Below are 19,657 nucleotides of genomic sequence, written 5' to 3'. Positions count from 1 at the left end.
GTTTTGTATGTTTGGTATTCAAACTGACAAGCCACCGCTTCTTTTGATGCCTATGTAAACAATTCGTATTATATAATTTGTTGTGGAATTTTCCTGAATAAATGTCATATGATAGATAATACAGTACATACACTTTACATGAATTGCAAAGAACTAAAATAAATAATTAAAAACACGCTTGGCTTATACAGTTAGGTGAATTAATGCCAGTTAATGTACTCCATGGTACATACTGATGCTACAATTGCCATATTTATTGTTTAATAGAAGTAAGTCTCAATGTTTACTGCATTCATTTTGAAAAGAAGCCACATTTTTTACTTTGCAAAAACAGCCTCGAAAAGAAACCAATCCAAAGATCGCAAAAATAAATAAATAAATAAATAAAAGAAAAAAGAAAAAAAAAGAAGCCCAGGGCTTCTTTTACGGTATGTGTTGAATGAAAATTGCACACTAAAATAATTTATTATTGAGTTTTTAAAACTTTATGCATCAGGGATTAAATAATGAAAAAAAAAATAAAACGTCAAACACACAAGTTATGGTTTCATAAATATTATATTTTGCATACAAAATATAAGTCAATGTACAAATTATTTTCAAAATATCTTCAATTATAAAAATACTGATATATGTAAGTCATAATACTGAATTAAAAATACGTTCATATTCAATGATAATTGTAGCTAAGAATATATATTTTTTTATGAATTTAGACGGGTCCTCTAGATGGTTTAATATCTGTTTCTTCAGTGTCGACTAAATTGTTTCTGTAAGATAAAACAACAAATATAAATTAGTTATTGATGTTGTGCGGTTATAAATTTATACTTGTATTATGAATCAAAACATTTTATGTTTTATGGTAATCAACACACTCGTGACCAAGAAAACGTTAGGGTTAAAAACGGAAGAAAAAAACATATGAAAACAAATGAATATAAATATTATTTAAAAAAGGAAATAAATAAACAATGTGAAACAAATAATCTGGCAGTTCTGTAACAAAGAAACTCGTCACAGAAAGAGATCTAGGTTTGCTTACTCGACACGCTGTTCTATTATTGGCTCCTGGTATACTGTGACGTCACTGTCACTTGCACTTGTTATAGAATCTTCTGTACTTTGAGTGGAGTGATATGATGCGGATGTAACATCACTCAGTGTCTATAAAATTTAAAAAAAAACCAAATTCATATCAATATGATATTATAACGTATTCCAACACTGAATTACAGTTACACATTATTTACATTTTGTTCTTTAAAGCAACGAGGCACCGAGTTAGTAGTTAATATTCATGTCTCAATTAAATAGTAAACACACAATAGTAGACAAATAGTTTATTATTATATTATCTTGACTAATATTGTACTGTTTTTCATAAATATTAAGACCTCGCAATGTATAATTATCATACATACCTCAGTTAGGTCATTGCTGTTGTCATCATCAATTGTCTTGTCATGATTTTCAGATGTACATTTTGATCTTGAGGCTTGATAAATCATCTACAAGTAAATATTATTACAGTATTATTGAACATAACTATAATAATAATTATATTGCCAAAATTAATCATAAGTTTTTTTTCCTTTTATTTGTATCCACTAATGATTAGCCAATGTATAAAATAGAAGCAAAGTCGGGCACACACTAATTCCCTAAAGAACGCACTGAGAAGAGGCTACTATCGAAAATCAGCAGACAGCGTCGCATCATTAGGCGCTCACAGAGGTCGGAAATATCGTCAGCCGACTGTCGTACAACCGCCAGCCGACGCAGTTTTTGCCTAGCATAAAGCTCTGTTGTCAAGTGTCATCACGACCACTAATGCCTCCTACCTTCCTCAATTTTTTCCTTAAGTTGTCAATCTGGTTATTAGATTTTTCCATGTTGTTTTGCACAAATGCTTTCAGTCTCTGTTCTTGTTCTTCAAACATAGTTTTCATCATACCTTCCTTAGATACGACCATTATGTTAGCTGTACTCCATCCCTTAGTAACACAAACAAGCATCCTTTATACTTAATAGGTTGTATTTTATATTAATTATAAAAATAATACATTATACCGCCTCACGGTATAGCTTAAATGGTGTTGTTTCAGTAAGTATTATGATACGTGTATCTTCAATGTCAATAAATTACGTCCAAATAAATACAAATTATTGAACTGATATATGTCAGTAATATTTATGTACGTCATGTAACGCTTGTCAACTCTCCGTTCTGTTTTTTTGATCTACCTACTTCTACAATGTAATTTGGAAGCATTTTGATCACTAATAAAAGGTGATACTGTATAATACCAAATTATTATATCTTTGTAGCATTATCGGTTTTATTAGAATATAACTAGTCTAATTTCATTTCATTATCAATTTAATCATGTTGAGAGCATAGCAGGGAGTCCAGAGAGGGGCATATAAGCAATAGCTTAAAGCCCAACACCAAAAGTATACCAAAAGTAATTAAAGTATGTTTTTCCATGTGACACATTTACTCTCGCTGCAGCATTGGTAACATTTACATCATGTTTATAGTGTTTAAATTTATGGTATACAAGAATACACTGTACCGTTCTAAATGTAACTATCTGAACAATTTTAATCTTTAAGTCATACTGTACCTCTGAGAGAGTCTTGCTTTCAAAGGCTGCACACTTTGGTTCCTTTGAAACTTGTTCTATTCTGTGAGCCTCGGCTGTGTCACCGGCACACTTGGCACATGTTTTAGCCTACGATAGAGAAAAGCAGGTATGGCCGTGAATATTCAGAACAGTATTATTTCAATAGAATGGTGAGCCTGAGGACTAATGGTCGTATAAACACTGTTCTCTAAAAATAAATGATCGAGCATGCAAAATACAAGTAGTTGAATCAAACTGAAATACAGAAACACACTTTTTTTCTGGTAGATATTATCTTTTATTTAATGTTAAATGAGAGCCACGCAAAAATACCAAATAATACGTATTATAAAATATACCTCTCTTCCTTCTCCAACCTTTATGACAGTGTGTCCTTTGTGCTTGTTAAAATCTTGTTGTGTAATATTCAGATAGTTCTTTCCATGTTTTACTCTATCAGCACTCACAAGATCCATTTCCATATCCATCAGCTTTAAATCAGCTTTAGCTAGGCTTCCCTTAAGAACCTGCTTCTCTTGTCGAATATTTCTAAGCTTTTGCTCAACTTCTGCAAGGTCTACGGCCAATTCCTTATTCCTCTCACGTAGTCCGACAACATCCGTCTCAGCTGCTTCGTCTTGCAGTCTTCTGCAAGTCTTGTTTTTTTCATCCAGTGCTCCTGACAGAAAATTAATCGTCTTCTCTGCTGCTTCGAGATTTTCCTCGAGACCAGGCAGCTGCCTGGCAGCAATGTTACTCATTCGAAATTTGTGTTCTGCGGCTTCCAATTCCTTCTCTCTGTTGTACAGATCGGCCTTAATGATGTCAATCAACTGGTCGGTCTTGGTCTTATATTGATTGTATTGCTCTTCAATAAATGTCACCTCATTGATGTTCTGTTCCTTCAGCTCTGCCATTGTCAATTGGGACTCTTCTACCATGGCTTTCCATTTATTTTTCTCTAAAAATTGAAAAAAAAAAAACTGTGTATGAAAAAAATAATTCCCAAAATACAAATATTGGAATGTTAGAGCCAGAACACATAAGATAGTATAATACATACTCCAAGTATGGAAATGCACGCCAACGTGTTGAGATTCAATATTTTGACATTAATTATATCATCAAGAATGAAACCACATTCACATTATCAGTTAATATTTTTTAACGAGACACTCCTTAATTGGTGCTATACATCCACTTAGGAAAAAAAGTGCAGTATACTGCAAATGTTTAGATAACAAACGTACCAGTAATAATTTTAGATTGAAAAAAAACAAAACCAAGGAACAAATCGAAATACCAAACATCTGCTACGCAATTAAGTTATTTTGCTGTAACTATTAGGTTGTTGTAATTCAATCTATAGCGGTTGATAATGCTGGATTAAACCGTCATTCTGTACATATTACTAATACTCGTTGGCTTTCTAAAAATTTGTCCTTAGGCTGGTATGGTTAATTAATAACTTTTGGTGATTAATTTTAAAATCTTTGCAATTGCTATAATATAAAACATAAACATACCATGTTTTAACTTGTTGTTCTTAGCTGTCAATGCGTCCACTGCTTCCAATAAATACTCAATTTTGCTATCCTTTTGTTGACTTGAAGAAAAAAAATGTTAAGTAAAAATATTTTAGTCTAACATTATAACAGCTGCTCAGTAATATTTATTTTATAAATGCTTATAAAATTAATAGACATGAAAACATTACAACACTTGCAACATCGTAAATATATAAATGTATAAACATTATGAAGTGTTGTATTGCCAATTCAAATGTAAATATTCTGAGCTCCATAGGTTCTGACTGGCTAATAGTGTCCTATAATTTTGTGCTACAAGTATTATTATAATTATATCAATTCATTCAGTCTTATGCAAGTTACCTCAAAGCAAGCGTCTGACAATTGATCTTATCCACATCAGTGATCTTCTTCTTTAAGCTCTCCACCTCGCCCTCTAGAGTTGCTACCCTTGTTGAAAAGTGTGACATCTCCTTCACATTGGTGGCAGTAAACAGATCAGATGTTTCAACTTTCTCTTCTCTTTCCACAATTTTAACACTCTTAACAGCATCTATCTGTAGGTATAAAGTGAGTTTTAATTACTAATCAAAATCTATCAAGGTGCTTTATATTTATAAAATTAACCATCAATAAATATACACCTTATGAATTTGCTTTAATAGATTCATGATTCAAATATACAAACCTCTGCCAACTTTCTCTTCATATCTTGTACCTCTCCAATCATCAGCTGCTTAATGGATGTAAGTTGTCTGTTCTGCTCCTCAAACATCAAGCTCATGCTCTCTTGCAAGCTAAAGATATTACCTAATTCACCGGGAGTCTACAACATTAAAAACAAAATTTTGAATTAATAAAGATGTATACTGTAGATGTTTTTGTCCAAAAAAGGAATAATAAAAAAAGTTTCTTATTGAAGACTATTCACATCTATCAAGCTACTTATATAGATAAGATTAATACACTAGACAAATAATGAATTTATTTTCATAAATTATAATTACAACCCACTCATGACTTAAAAATACAATACAAACCTCTGCCAACTGGCTCTTTATTTCTTGTACCTCTCCAATCAGCAGCTGGTTAACGGATGTAAGTTGTCTGTTCTGCTCCTCAAACATCAAACTCATGCTCTCTTGTAAGCTAAAGATAGGACCTAATTCATCAGGAGTCTATAGTATTAAAAACAATTAAATTTGAATTCATAAACATCTATACTGTACATTTTGTTTTGTCCAAATATTAAGGACAAGTGAACAAAGTTTTCATCTGAACTTTTTTAAAATAGATACCCTTTCTTTAACTGAAACCACCTTTATTTAAATCACGGAGGAATAAATTATACATTCGTCAATATTCAGATCAAATTAATTATGCTGGTATCATCATTTATAATGGAGTCTGACCTACGCTGTCTGGGTCAAAGTAGAGTTATACTCTACTCCAACAAAATGAAAAAATCGATAGAATAAAAATGAATGTAAACATTATCTGTGTGTCTTAACCCCAAGTTACCCTATCAAATTAAATCAATACAACCACAGTTTATGACTTTTATTTTTTGTTTCATCAAAAGAAAACGAGTATAGTTAAGTAAATAATACTGAGCTTTATCATAAGGGGCTTGACAGTAATTACATTGCATAGTAATGTATTTACCTCACTTGTTGCCATCTGGTGTACTTCTTGGTCTGGTTCTTTTGTCAAAGATGATGTTACATTGGGGCTAGAGGATGCATTCAATGGCAAGCCAGATTTGCTGCCATTAGTGTTGCCGTTGCCGCAGGATAATCCAATACGTCTCTGCTCAATAAACCCCTGTAAGGTTGCATTCTGGACCATTAGCTTGCTGTTGTTAGCTACAATAGCCTGATAGTCACTAATAATACGTGTAATAAGTAATAAATAAATATATTGCTAATATAAGTAATAAAATACAATGTAAATATAATTATATAAAAGTTGTATATAAATTATACAATGATGATAATGGTTTATTAAACTTATTAATAATAATGGTTGTAGTTACCTGTATTTGTCTTCAGATTCTTGCAGGAGCTTGTTCATTTCAGCTAATTCATTGCGAAGATCAACTTCATGTTTATTAGACTTTTCCAACTGCTCATGCAAACCTTGGTTTTCTATTCTATGGTTTTGCTCTCGTTTCTGTAACTCCACTACGGTAGACTGGTTGAAGTCAGACTTCGACTGCTCGGCAAGTAGATGTTCATTGAGGGCGTTGTTCTTCCACTTAAGATCAATCAGTCTACGCTCAAGATCTTGAATGGCTCTGAAACAAATTGAATAAAACACATTAGAATAGCACTCTCTGGGAAGAGTGCTAGTAACCTCTTGGCATTGAAATATCCACCTTCTACAATAATGCATAAACGAATTTGCTAAGCATGAAACATCATCCACCGTTAATATGTTGACGCTATTAAGAAGAAAAACTTACTTGAGTTTACGACTTCCAGTCAGGTAACTTGCCTTCCTCTCTTTTCTTAACTGAGATTGCAAGTGGCGTAATTTGTCATGCAGAAGTGCATTCTCAATTTCCAAAGCATCGTTAATTCTAAAAATATGGAAACAATAACAAATACACAACTTAAAAGAAGCATTATCTTCAAATGATTATTTCCAAAATCTTAGTTCTATATTAGAATTTGCTTACATTTATTAAAACAAAAAAAGCCAAAAAATTCAAGTAAGTTTAGCAAATTATTAGGTATAAGTAAAATAAAGTCATGGAAAATGATTGGTAGTTACTTGTCACTGTCCTTTCTGCTTCCAGCTGCTTCTCTGTCGCTCTCGTTAATAAGCTCTTCCAGAAAGATATTGTATTCTTCCAACTCTTTACTTTCCCATACCAACTCGTCCAATTCCCTAAATTGTGAGGATGGAGGCAAAGCGAATGTAAATAAATATTCTAAAAAGAATCTAAGATAAAAGTCTATACGTTTTTTCTTCCTAACAGAGAAGATTACAAGAAGATAATATACAATGTATTCAGGTTTAACATGTCTTATTATTTGTTAAAAATTGCATTCTACTATCATTGCTTTTGAACTTAATACATTTATAATTGTGTGGCTTTATTCCGCAATAGAGATTTTCAAATTGCTTACTCTGTGGCAGTTTCTAACTTGACCTTAAGCTCACTGTTTTCATTTATGAGTTCTTCGGTCATTGATAACATCTCTTTCAGAGCCCTGCATAAAAACACAAACAGTTATGTGTGCCCCATTTCTTAATTATTTGACCTATTTGTATGTCTGTATACTTAGCCTATCACTAGCTCTCACTTGATGAAAGCGTATATTTGTTTATGTACATATATATATATATATAAATAATATACTATGCACAATGGCGTAGCCAGGATTTTCAAACAGTGCGGGACAGTATCAGGGTGGACCACTTTACACGTAAATTCAAATATTGTGGACCCATTTTCTTAAATGTTAACCCATTTTCTTAAATGTTAACCCATTTTACGCAAAAATATGAAACATCTGGACTCATTTTCTAAAAAAAAATAACCATTTTAGGCTAAATGTGAGAAACATGGACCCATTTTATATAAAATTGCATAATTTGGACCCATTTTTAAAAATGTGGACCCATTCTTTGTGGACCTATTAGAAAAATTGTGTGGGACTGTCCCAACTGTCCCAATAGCTGACTATGGCATTAATTATGCAATTTTATTATCATTTACTTATTTGTTTATATACATACATTATATATAATATGTATATATATTATAATATATTATGAAATTTTATTATTCAATATTTTAGTACGCCTATTTTATATGCATCAATTTTTGATGGTCGCCTTCAATAGAAATAATTTTCACATATTTTGCACAAATTCACATATCAAATTTTTTTGGCAAAACCTACTGCTTTTTATCCTGAGACAGTGTAAATTTCTCAGCTTCTTGTTTGAGGGTAGTATTCTCCTGAAGTAAGGTTTCTGCTACAAAATTTTGCTTATTAACAGTTCTAGAGGAATAGAAAAACTTTAACTTTTATACTAAAATAAATTTGCTTTTTTAACTAAAATTTAATAGAGAATTCTCCGTCAATTAACAGATGATTAAATATCATTTTTATAATTTTAGCACACATTTTAACGTAATATATAATTTCCGTAAATCACTATAAACTATTATTTTCAATCTGTGTTTTATTGAAAAGATATTGATGGCTACATATTAAACAATTCTACCTCTGTAAATCCTGTACATCAGCAAGCAGGGACATGTTTTCTTCTTTGAAATGTTCAGCTTCACTTGTGCAACGCAGAATATCATCCTCCAGTGTTTTAATGACTACGTTCTTAGCCTTAATGATGTCTGTTGAGGCCTTCAATTGGGCCTGGGCTTCTTCTGAAATGCTGTGCTTCTCATTTCCCAATGCATGGATCTCAATCTTTAAGGTTGAAAGGTCGCTAGAGAGTCTCTTCTTGTCCTGGTCCAGACGGTCGCATTTGGATATCAGTTGTTTGATCTGGTCCTGTAGTCGGGATCTATCCTCCAGAACTGATATCATTACATCTTCATTCTCTTCCTGTGTTATGGAAAGGAAGTTGTTAATGTATCAGCAAGCTTCTTTATTCCCATAAGCATTTCCTAAAATATTTCAATTTGTTAATGTTATTATTAAATAGGTGTATAAATAATTATTGCAGGCTAATTATCATCATCATCATCATCATCATCATCATCAGGACCATCGTTGTCATTATCATGATCATCAACACGTCATCATTATTACCAGTTTTATTTTAATCATCATCTTCAATATTGTCATACTCAAACATTATAATCATAATGAAACATTATTTGATCATAATCAACTTTATTATCATCATCATAATTATTTTCATTTAATATTATATCTCCAATCGTATCAAATTTTGTCATTATATTATGATCACATAATTTAATTCTAGTTATATAATAAATTAAATAGTAAGTTACAGTACACATTACTGCATACAACTATAAGTGCTATGTCGTAATTGTGTTAGTTAATTGACAACACATAATGTAATATAATTAGTAACAGGCAATCACACCTAAAGAAAACACTTTAAAAACTTGTAAAGGTAAAAACACTAAATAAATATACAGTAGTAATATTATCGCCAAAAACAACAAACAAAAGCATCAAGACGTGTTAATGTATTATTAGACAAATGTAGCATTAAAAAGATTATGTATATTTAAAGTATTATTAACCTATAATTCAACTACTGTTTAAAAGAAAATCTCTTGTCTTACTGCCCATGGTTATGCGAAAACTAAAGTTTAAATAACGAAGTACTCTGTATGGTGTGCTGCAACTTATTTATTTATCTTTTATAATTTTAATTAAAGTGTGAGACAAAACAATGGGTGGTTTTAGTAGTATGATTAGACATTAGACAACAAGATGTATTGTCCCATATAAAATACCAAAATAATCTTAAAAATCGTCTTTGAAACTAATTTGCCCATTTTGAAGTATTAAACATAAAAATGATCAACTTAGTATATACAAATTAGTGTCTTTAAAAAGAAACACTTCCACTCACTGGAAGTGTTTTATTATTTCTGTTTTTATTATCTAGTTTAAAATCACAGTACACATTTTTTAAATTTAATATTTTCTATGCTCAAGTTAATAATTTGTATGTTACTGCAAGAAACTGCTGTATTATGCACCTTATAAATCCATTGGTTGATTGATTGATTGATTGATTGAAAATGAGCAAGTTAATTTCAAAATTATGTTTAAGATTTTTTTTGGTCATTTTTAAGTGTCAATACATCTTTAAATTAATGCAAACAAAAAAAACCTATGGGCACATTTCTGATGAAATTTGTTTTCCCCTACACATTGTGTGCTAAAATGTGTTGCGTGGCTCAAGCGTAGTGATTTAGGCTTAATTTTACGGTTTATTACCAGCCATCATTCATCCCATACATTTCGGTTGGTAAATTGGCAACCACAGGGTTAACATCAATGACAAGGTAAGTATTAAATATGTAAATTAAAGTGTGGTAAGTGGCCTTTCATATCACACAATTATTATGACCTTTTGGTAAAAATTAAAAATTTAGCAAAAGAAGTTAACCGTAAATTTATGAACTTTAGAGTCGGTTTGGCTTAGGCAGAACAGAATGCTGTTGTAAACCCTCCCCATGCTATCAAATTTTATTGACAAAAACATGGGAAATGCCTAAATACGGTTAATAATGAGATCACATCATGACAATATATAGGCACATCATTACTATATATGACCATATACCTTTTTTTTGATATTGATATAAAAATTTGATAATGTTGACTAAATTAAATCTACAGAAAAAACATGCACTAAGCTGAATGTTAAGTTGTTTATGTGCAGTTATGGTTAATAATTAAAGTAATAAGCCTGAGATGAGGTTACTAAGTATGAATTTAAATGATTCTGTAGCATATCTTAATTGATATTCATACCTACTCGGTTTCTTTCCTTCTTGAAATACAAACTACGATTGATACTTGATTATTAAAAGATATTTATAATAAACCATTATAAAGAGTGCATAATTCAATTGGAGAGAATTCTTACCACAGATAATTAATCGTTAATCTCGGAGTTTGCGTGGGTCATTTTTCCAATTTTGAATACCATTTGAAATCCAAGCTAGGAAATGTCATTTGAAATTTAAATAACTAAATCGTATGAATTATTAAAAAGTTCATGACTCATTTTCATGGAATATATAGTTTCAGATGTAGGCCTACATAAGTCAGTTTACAGTTTAAATGACATTTTCATTTCAATTGCGGTTTAAAAATAAATCTAGCTATAAGAGTGACACTTGATATTTAAATGTTAATAAGTCATAAATTTAAAAGAAGTGCATGATAGTACACAAATCGATTTCATAGAAATATCACTTCATTAATATAGACAACTTAACCATTGATTGATTGATTGATTGATTCAAGCAGTAAACAGATGGTCCATAATGGAGATTATCAATTAACACTGCAATTTGAAATGAATGCTGGAGGTTTTGGCATAGTAATAGTTATCAGATATTAAAACAGAAAAAAAAAATAAATAAATAACAGCTAGCCAGAATTATGGGTAGAAAGTAAGAATGTGATTTGTAATCCAAGATTGATATATATATAATTAAATTATAATTATCGTAATTCAATTATAATTCATAGAAAGTATATATGTAATATTATTCTTTTATCAAATTTTTCTAAGGAAAATAAGCTATGCATAAATGTTTTTTTCAACATTACTTTTTGAAAACTGTTTTAATAGCATACCTTAATATCATCCTCATTTGCAATGTTGTTTATGTGCAGTTATGGTTAATAATTAAAATAATAAGCCTGAGATGAGGTTACTAAGTATGAATTTAAATGATTCTGTAGCATATCTTAATTGATATTCATACCTACTCGGTTTCTTTCCTTCTTGAAATACAAACTACGATTGACACTTGATTATTAAAAGATATTTATAATAAACCATTATAAAGAGTGTATAATTCAATTGGAGAGAATTCTTACCACAGATAATTAATCGTTAATACTGAGTTTGCGTGGGTCATTTTTCCAATTTTGAATATCATTTGAAATCCAATTTAGGAAATGTCATTTGAAATTTAAATAACTATAAGTCGTATGAATTATTAAAAAGTTCATGACTCATTTTCATGGAATATATAGTTTCTGATGTACGCCTACATAAGTCAGTTTACAGTTTAAATGACATTATCATTTCAATTGCGGTTTAAAAATAAATCTAGCTATAAGAGTGACACTTGATATTTAAATGTTAATTGTCTGTTTGAATCTCCATCAAGTCTAAAGTGGTAGACAATTCATTTTCACTGATGCTGCATTCAATCTCTTCAATGATGAAACTTTTCTCAGATGCTGATGTTGCTTCCTCTTTTGAAAAATGAAAGGGGGTGGCAGTTGGTTCCATTTTCTGGTTTTGCGTGTCCTCGCAACCAGCTGCTGAATCCAATGGGGCAATTGGGAAAATATTTTGCTTTTTTATGTCATCAGAAGCAATAGGAGATTTCTGTGCGAAAGCTTTATCTTCTTCTTTGTTGTCGGAATCAGTAGAGCTAATCTGAGAAGGGTAATTAGGCAAGGCCGCTAATGAAGATTTATTACTGAAGCAAACTTCTGCATTTTCCCAGTAATCCACGATTCTATGAAACAAGTAAAAATAATACTTCAGATGTCTACATCTATAATATTCTCCTATTTAGTTATTCTGAAACATTAGTAATCATTATTAAACTACCATACAGTACTTCAATGTACCTATGCAAATCGGCATAAATAGATTTGTTCCTTGAATACACAGTTTCCTATTACAGTTCTTCAATATCATTATTTTCTAGTGAAGATGCTCACACAAATCTGGACACCGAGTAAAACAAGTAAATGTCGATGGGCTTGCCATACAAGTGTTTAACTATTATATTATCATTAATATATTATTTGCTATCAACAATTATTATTATTATGCATATAATTATTATTATAAGTCAATCGTGACTTAAGCTGAATGCTGAAATGTTTATTTCTTTGACGAATGTCTATCAAAATAGCATTACAAACAAGTTCTTTCTAACACAATTACTTTTATTCATCGTATCCGTACTGTTATGTATTGCTGATGTGTAAATAAACACGTACGTACTCAGGAGCACAGATCGGCATACGCACAGCTAAATGTGAATATGCACACAGTATACTGATAATATTACTATAGCAACCGATGACTGCTACAATAGTTGGTTATCAAAAACTAAAATTAAAAGAGGGTGATTGACTTATAAAGCAATTAGTAGAGCATGCATTGTACACTAAATGAAAATTATTATACTTAGGTTAGATTTAATGCATTAAAAAAAAAAATCCTCTCTTTGTTTGAAATCTAATTTATTATCGTTAAAAGATCGTCGTTCCTACTTAAAATTGTTAACTTTCGTTTCGTTATGTTAATTCATTATATTCCTCCTGGTATCTTAGTTAATCCCAGATGGCTATCAACTTCAAATCATAATTTTATCCATCTGTTATTTTACTTTGGAACAGTCTACCACAATCTGTGGTGGACTTGAAGCAAAATTTAATTGAACACCTTAAAAACGAATACCCTTGCTCTCTTGTTCACTTTTTTCTTCTTTCTTCCTTTTGTGATGTTTGTCTTTAGTTTAAGCTTAGTTAAGGGGAAGGCTAATTATTAGCCACTAGTCAAACAACCTATCTTTACCATCATCACCATAATCATTATCACTACCAGTATCATTATAAATATCATTTTTATCATTATTTTATTATTCAAAATATCGTTAGGCATATTATTAAAATAATAAATTTAATATTCTAACCCATTCAAGTTATTGTCAGCAACTGAAGAATCTTCAGTGATTGGTGATTCTGAAGAACTGATTGACGACTCGTCTTGGAATGTTTCTTCAGAGCTGCCTTTCTTATTAGTGGAAATGATATATTCTACTTCTTCTAGGCTAGTAGCATCCTCAAAACGGATGTTGTCAGTGATTGGTTGAATCGTCGTCAAGTCTACAGTTGCAAACGATTCATTCTCACTGATGCTGGATTCAATCTCTTCAGTGATGGAACTTGTGTCTGAGATCGTCGTTGGTTCCTCTTTTGTAAAATGAAAAGAGGTGGCAGTTGCCCCCATCGTCTGGCTGTCAGTGTCCTCAGAAACAACACTCGATTGCGGTTGGGCAGTTAGGGACATATTCTGGTTGTTTATGTCATCAGAAGCAATAGGTGATACCTGTGCGACAGCTTTATCTTCTTCATTGTTGTCGGAATCAGTAGAACTATTCTGACTAGTGTCTTTAGGTAAGACCGCAATTGAAGATTTATTACTGAAGCAAACCTCTGATTTTTTCCAGGAATGTTCTTGTCTATAAGGAAATTAGAGAGCCATACATTAAATAAATAGTGTGTATATTAATTTATTAGTATGTTCCCTAAACCCATTACAAACATTGATCTGTAAACTCTATCCTTAATGAAATAAAGTAATTAAACCAAATAACCTCGCACTTTATAAATAAAAATACTGCAATCATAGTCAAAATCCTTATCATCATTATCAATATTGGACAAAACAAACGTAGTACCCAAGCAAAGTGACAGATGGCAATCAGAGTGGCGATCGGGATTGTTATTTATACTTCAGGCTTAAAGCCAAGTTTTGGAACTAACCACCAACCCCACACATCGTGGCTGTTCAAATAATAATCACTGGGCTACAATCCATGGTTAAGATATGACGTTAAATAAAGTATTATCAGTTTTCAAACATAACAATATTTTGTGATCTTCGAAGGTAGCCATTTTATTTAATGAGTGGATATTTTTTGGTTGTTTTGTATTATTTATGTATTTTCATTGTTATTATACTGTATATTTTAGATAATGCTGTATTATGAATGTCACTCATATAATATTGCTCACATTGTAAACAATATCATTTCTTTTTTTAATTATCATTAATTATTATTATTCATTAACTTTAAATAATTAAAATTATTCTTATAGAAATAACATTATAATCCACTAACCCTTCCAACTCATTGTCAAGAGAAAAATTTGGAGACATATTAGCTATTGCTGGTGACATCATCTGGATATCTGTATCATCAGAAGCAACATGTGTGTCATGTGATTCATTTGAAGCAACAAAGTTGTAGGTAACGTCTTCCCAATAATCTAGATCTCTGTAAAATAAATGCATTTGGTTTTAATTATAAAAATATTGATTTTATTTCTGGGATTCTTGGTAGGCTCTGTATAGAAGGTCCCATTTTAGAAATCCCTATTGAGGGACGTGGCATCTCTAGTGAAAGGGCATTTGTTGGCCTTGTAAGAGGGAAAGTATTATCTTCTACGCTAAGCCCATCCCTTATTCAAGAGACGCTTCGATTAAGGGGACACTCTCGAAGGTGTCCCCTAATAGGGGTTCTATTGATAAACCAGGAACAGTGAAATTTTAAACTGTGTATAACTTAACTGTTTCCTGATGTAACATACAAGAAGCTACTGTATGTAATCGCTACTAACAGTACAGTTACTTAACTTATTAATGTTTATGTATATGCATCCTAATTTAATTTAAACGTTTTAATCTCCATTATTGCAGTTACTTTGTCATTTGTGTTTATTATATGCTTTCATTATACTATTTTGTATACTTTTTGTTACCATGATAAATGTGAAATTATTTTTCTGTTTTTGCAGGGACCCCAGTGGAAATAAGTTTTATTTTCTTGGGCTTTTCCTTGTAATTACCGTCATTTTAATTGTTTGTGCAGTTTTACTTATATTGTCAGTATAAATAAAAAGTTTTTCAATTCCCGAACGTCTTTTATGACTGTGATTATGAATAAATGCAATTCAATTTCAAATTACAAATATCATAAAACAAAAATGTTAACAAAGAAACGACATCAAATAAGACTACAATTGAATTGAATTAAAAAAAAATGAATTGAATTGAATTATTATTCTAACCCTTGGTCAAGGAGGTCGTCATTGCTGAGAAGGGATAGATCATGGGTGCTCTGACATGGTGAGCTGCAGATTGATGGGATATCAAAGCCGGTGGCAGTGCTGTCAGTCTCACAGTCGTCAAAGTCTCCCTCATATTCACATCTCTCTTCACTGGAACGGCTAAGACTGCATATAACAACAATGATGCAATCTTAATAATATTATTCATTATATTTATTGAATTAACTAATTTTTTACTGTATGATTGCCACTAAATTATGTAAGTCTAAAATATATGCTCAAAATGCTTTAGGAATATAAATGTTTTAAATATTTAACAAAATAACTTAAATGATAAAAAAGAACAATAAAAATACACTGGGTTTTCAGAGTTAAACGTCGTTATATAATATTACTAATAACGAAACCAATGAATTTTATTCAATAAAAAAGAAAAAATCATGAATATGAGTTATAATAGTAATATAATAATAAGATTTGCACACATATCCATTGCACTCAGCTATAAAAGCGATAGATTATCGAGTATTAACTTTACGATTTAATACAAATAAAACTTAATTTAACCTACAGTTGGTTGTTTAGATGACATGGTTTAAAGGAGTCAGCCTATATTAATTTTATTTGGGTATAATGGAATGTTCAATGTATCCTACCTTTCCAAAGATGCCTGTAGTTCCAACGATTCACTGCTAAGATATACCTCTGTTATATAGAAAAAGTGATATGCAAATTATTTTTATAACCTGTAAAATTAAAGCTTCTTAATCTCTTAATGTAGACAAAAGTTTTTATAAATTATAAATGCTTTTAGTTACCTAACTGGTGAGGTTACAGGTGTTTAAGTCCGTGTTGTGACAAGTTTGGATAATTGTAATTAATTGTTTTGAAACAAGAGAAGTTGGAGTTGTTTAAAGTCAAAGTCAATTACGATGGTAAAATGTGACAATTTAGATATGTTTTCTTCACTATGTGTTTTTGAAGAACGAAAAATTAAGTTTGTTTTCAGTCTGTCATTATTTTTAAAGAACTTTGCTGTTTCCAATTGTGAAATGTTGCAGATACTTTCAATGTGACAATATTGCCATAATTATGTATTTTGAAAGCCAAACTCCGGAGAAAAAGTCATTGAAAGTGTGTTTAAAGAAATAATAATAATAATAATAATAAAAATAATAATAATAATAATAATAATAATAATAATAATAATAATAATAATAATAATAATTGAAATGGCTAATAAAAATAAGATACACAATTTTTTTTTATTCGATCATAATATAAAATTGCAATGATAAACAACACAAAAAAATAAAGCTAAGGTCAACTTATTTCCATTGTGGTCCTTAAAAAGAAATTAATTACGTCAAAATATGATTTCATAACAACTATACTTTAAAAAAAAATAAACCAGCCGAAAATTAAAAAAAAACAAACACTACTACCAGTACGACCATTACTATTAATAATAATTCGTATATTATCTTTTAGAATATTCATTTCTACAAAATATCAACATATTTGCCCTCCGTAGATTGAATTTTTATTAAAATAAATACAAAGATCAATGCTAATAAATAATAAATATATTAGCATATCAATAATATTTAAAAAAAGTATTAGCATACCAGGCATAGGAGGGGTATCCTCATCATTGTCAGTATTATCGTTAACCAATGAAGATATATACTTAGCGGTTGCGAGGCTCCTTGGATAGATGGGGGGTTTTGCCGAGGTTTGTGGTATCTCACTCAGTCCCGGGCATACACGCTCTTGAGCAATTTCAACTTTGTTTTTCTCTTCGACAGATAAGTCAAGAATATCGGCAATTGCATCAGATAAAGAGCTATCGTTGATGCTGTCTTCATCAGTAATAGGTTTAACAACTATGTATTGATACAACAATATAAATATTTAATATAAAAATAACGCTAAAAAAAAGATTGACGTTTCGAATCCTTCATGGTGTCATTTTTAAGATCAAATGATGAAGTATAGAATATACAGCAACTTATAATCAATAGAAAAAAGCTATTCACTAATTAATATATTACAATATGTATGCTAATAATATTATGATTATGCAAAAGTATGCATTGATAAAATATTATACAAAATATTTTAGAATTTTGTCATGATATGAAATATATTTGTCTTTCTGCCAATGCCATTGCTGTACCCAGACCATTTCAATGGTCATGATTTCTTATTCACTTGGCTAAAGGTGTGTTAAGGAACTGCGTCAACAACAATGTCGGGCTAGTAGGCCTAGCCTACATTGTACATTAGGTATTGTGCCATTTAGAATGTTCGTAAATATTTTTTTTAATTTTAAGAATGTAATTTTTTAAAGAAATTAGGCTATATATTAGGAATGGACCTAATAATATTAGGCAAAAAGGTGGTTAGATTTAAGTTATCACTCGTTTACTACTAATACCACACATTTTCGCATATTATATGTCAGGCATTCATAAGTGATTAGGAAAAGCTGTGTGTGCTTTTTGCACATTAGTACATTTTAAGGCATAAAATATCAAATTTAGTAATATCTTAACTATGTATTATTCTATATAAGGCCTATTTAAATTAATATATTACACTAAAGAGTGTATATAAGCCTAATGACATAAAATACTGATAGTAGTTTTGATCCTATTTTATATATATTTATATATTAATTATGTATTCTGATGTTATTAGGCCTATATTATGAAAATTTAATTGTGATGATGATAATATTATTTGATTAATAGGCGTAGTACTCAGTCAGAAAAATTGTTTTCACTTACATTGTTTGTAAACATTAGCAGCAGTCATCTTGTAATAATATCAGCATTTTTAGTAAGTAGAAATAAAATTGTAAAGTTCTATTTAACAAAGAAAGAAGAAAAAGAAAATACATGGGCTAAAATAAAAATGCGGCTATTATTCCTAAGGCCTAGGCCTATGCTAGGCTAGAGCTAGCCTAGCACGTACGACTCAATAATAAGATCCACCTACCTAGCTAGGCTAAAGGTCTATGCCTAGGTCTACTTAGTCTTAGGCCTAGACTAGGTCTGAGCTAGGCCTAGGGCTAGGCCTGTCGCCTAGTTAGCTAGAGGACAAGCCTAACTAATTGTCTCAGTTTAAATGTTTAAAAAACCGGTGAAAATGGCTAAAACAGCAATAAAACTCTTTAATTATATGTCAGCAGAATTGAAGTAATAAAGTTTGGATCATATATACATGTAAAATGTACTCGTTTATTAACAGAAAAAATTTAAGAAACACACCTACCTGTTCACAGAAAAATGATTTTGTTGCCAATTTGTTGCCAGGGGTTATGCTATGTAATCCTGCCAGAGCGCTCTCGCATAGAGCGTGCGCAGAATAACTTTTAGCCAATGAATCAACCTTGCGTGGCGCGCCTTCTAAGCTTCTCATGAATATTTATGACTTAAACTTTCCATTTTGTTTACGTTGGTTACGTACGTAAACTAGGTTTTTCCCTCTGTTGCTATGGAGGTATTTACGCCAGAAGATTGTGTTCCAAATTTTCTAATAATAATTATGGTTAACTGCGTTGTTAATAGCAGACTCCTAGTATCATAAAGAGTTACCAAAGCAATGACATTCAAATCAATTTGGACATGTCGAACTAACAATGCCTCTTCATAATTTCCTTTTGTACACACACCGAAAAAATTCTTGTAATTCTCGTAAAATGTCGATTCATAAAACAACTCGTCTACACTAGCTTCCGCCTTAATTTATGTTTAATGTCAAAATGTATTAGGAAAGTGCTGTGGTATGCTACCAGATATTTAAGGGTTTAATATGCAATAACTAGACCTAAGTATTATTTAAACGTCTTTTTTAAATTGTTGTGGAAGCTAATAAACCTATTGACTACTACAACTTAGGCAAT

General features: G+C 30.8%; 2 protein-coding genes across 2 annotated transcripts in view; both read right to left on the bottom strand.

Moving 5' to 3' along the window:
- Positions 1–8,728, bottom strand: part of LOC117120371 (uncharacterized protein PFB0145c-like) — a 10,542-nt gene extending 1,814 nt beyond the window's left edge. Inside the window, exons 1-14 of the mRNA XM_033265413.1 lie at positions 8,402–8,728; positions 7,294–7,377; positions 6,935–7,051; positions 6,624–6,740; positions 6,195–6,455; positions 5,825–6,044; positions 5,200–5,337; positions 4,848–4,985; positions 4,523–4,716; positions 4,157–4,236; positions 2,990–3,591; positions 2,631–2,738; positions 1,845–1,997; positions 1,425–1,511 (exon numbers count right to left, since the gene is read on the bottom strand). Coding sequence (XP_033121304.1) covers positions 1,425–1,511; positions 1,845–1,997; positions 2,631–2,738; positions 2,990–3,591; positions 4,157–4,236; positions 4,523–4,716; positions 4,848–4,985; positions 5,200–5,337; positions 5,825–6,044; positions 6,195–6,455; positions 6,624–6,740; positions 6,935–7,051; positions 7,294–7,377; positions 8,402–8,724 — 2,622 coding nt within the window. The 5' untranslated portion in view covers positions 8,725–8,728. The remainder of the gene's footprint in view (positions 1–1,424; positions 1,512–1,844; positions 1,998–2,630; positions 2,739–2,989; positions 3,592–4,156; positions 4,237–4,522; positions 4,717–4,847; positions 4,986–5,199; positions 5,338–5,824; positions 6,045–6,194; positions 6,456–6,623; positions 6,741–6,934; positions 7,052–7,293; positions 7,378–8,401) is intronic.
- Positions 8,729–12,010: 3,282 nt separating this feature from the next.
- Positions 12,011–17,742, bottom strand: LOC117120376 (agglutinin-like protein 5). Its single transcript, XM_033265417.1, has 6 exons — positions 17,376–17,742; positions 16,404–16,452; positions 15,748–15,912; positions 14,799–14,954; positions 13,587–14,135; positions 12,011–12,395 (listed from the first exon to the last, which is right to left on the bottom strand). The coding sequence occupies exons 1-6, from the start codon at positions 17,380–17,382 to the stop codon at positions 12,011–12,013; spliced, it is 1,311 nt and encodes a 436-aa protein (XP_033121308.1). The 5' UTR covers positions 17,383–17,742.
- Positions 17,743–19,657: the final 1,915 nt, after the last annotated feature.

Source organism: Anneissia japonica, unplaced genomic scaffold (assembly GCF_011630105.1).
Source record: "Anneissia japonica isolate Jap-2015-1 unplaced genomic scaffold, ASM1163010v1 scaffold284953_len930413_cov181, whole genome shotgun sequence".
In the NCBI taxonomy this organism is placed as follows: Eukaryota; Metazoa; Echinodermata; class Crinoidea; order Comatulida; family Comatulidae; genus Anneissia; species Anneissia japonica.
This window is presented reverse-complemented; position numbering and strand designations above follow the sequence as displayed.

What these genes read in the sequence shown, in the direction of transcription:
- LOC117120376 (XM_033265417.1), bottom strand. An exon ending in GACGACCTCCTTGACCAAGG is followed by an intron (nt 14,955 to 15,747) that starts GTTAGAATAATA and finishes TTTATTTTACAG; the next exon opens with AGATCTAGATTATTGGGAAG. An exon ending in GCTGACAATAACTTGAATGG is followed by an intron (nt 12,396 to 13,586) that starts GTTAGAATATTA and finishes CTTGTTTCATAG; the next exon opens with AATCGTGGATTACTGGGAAA.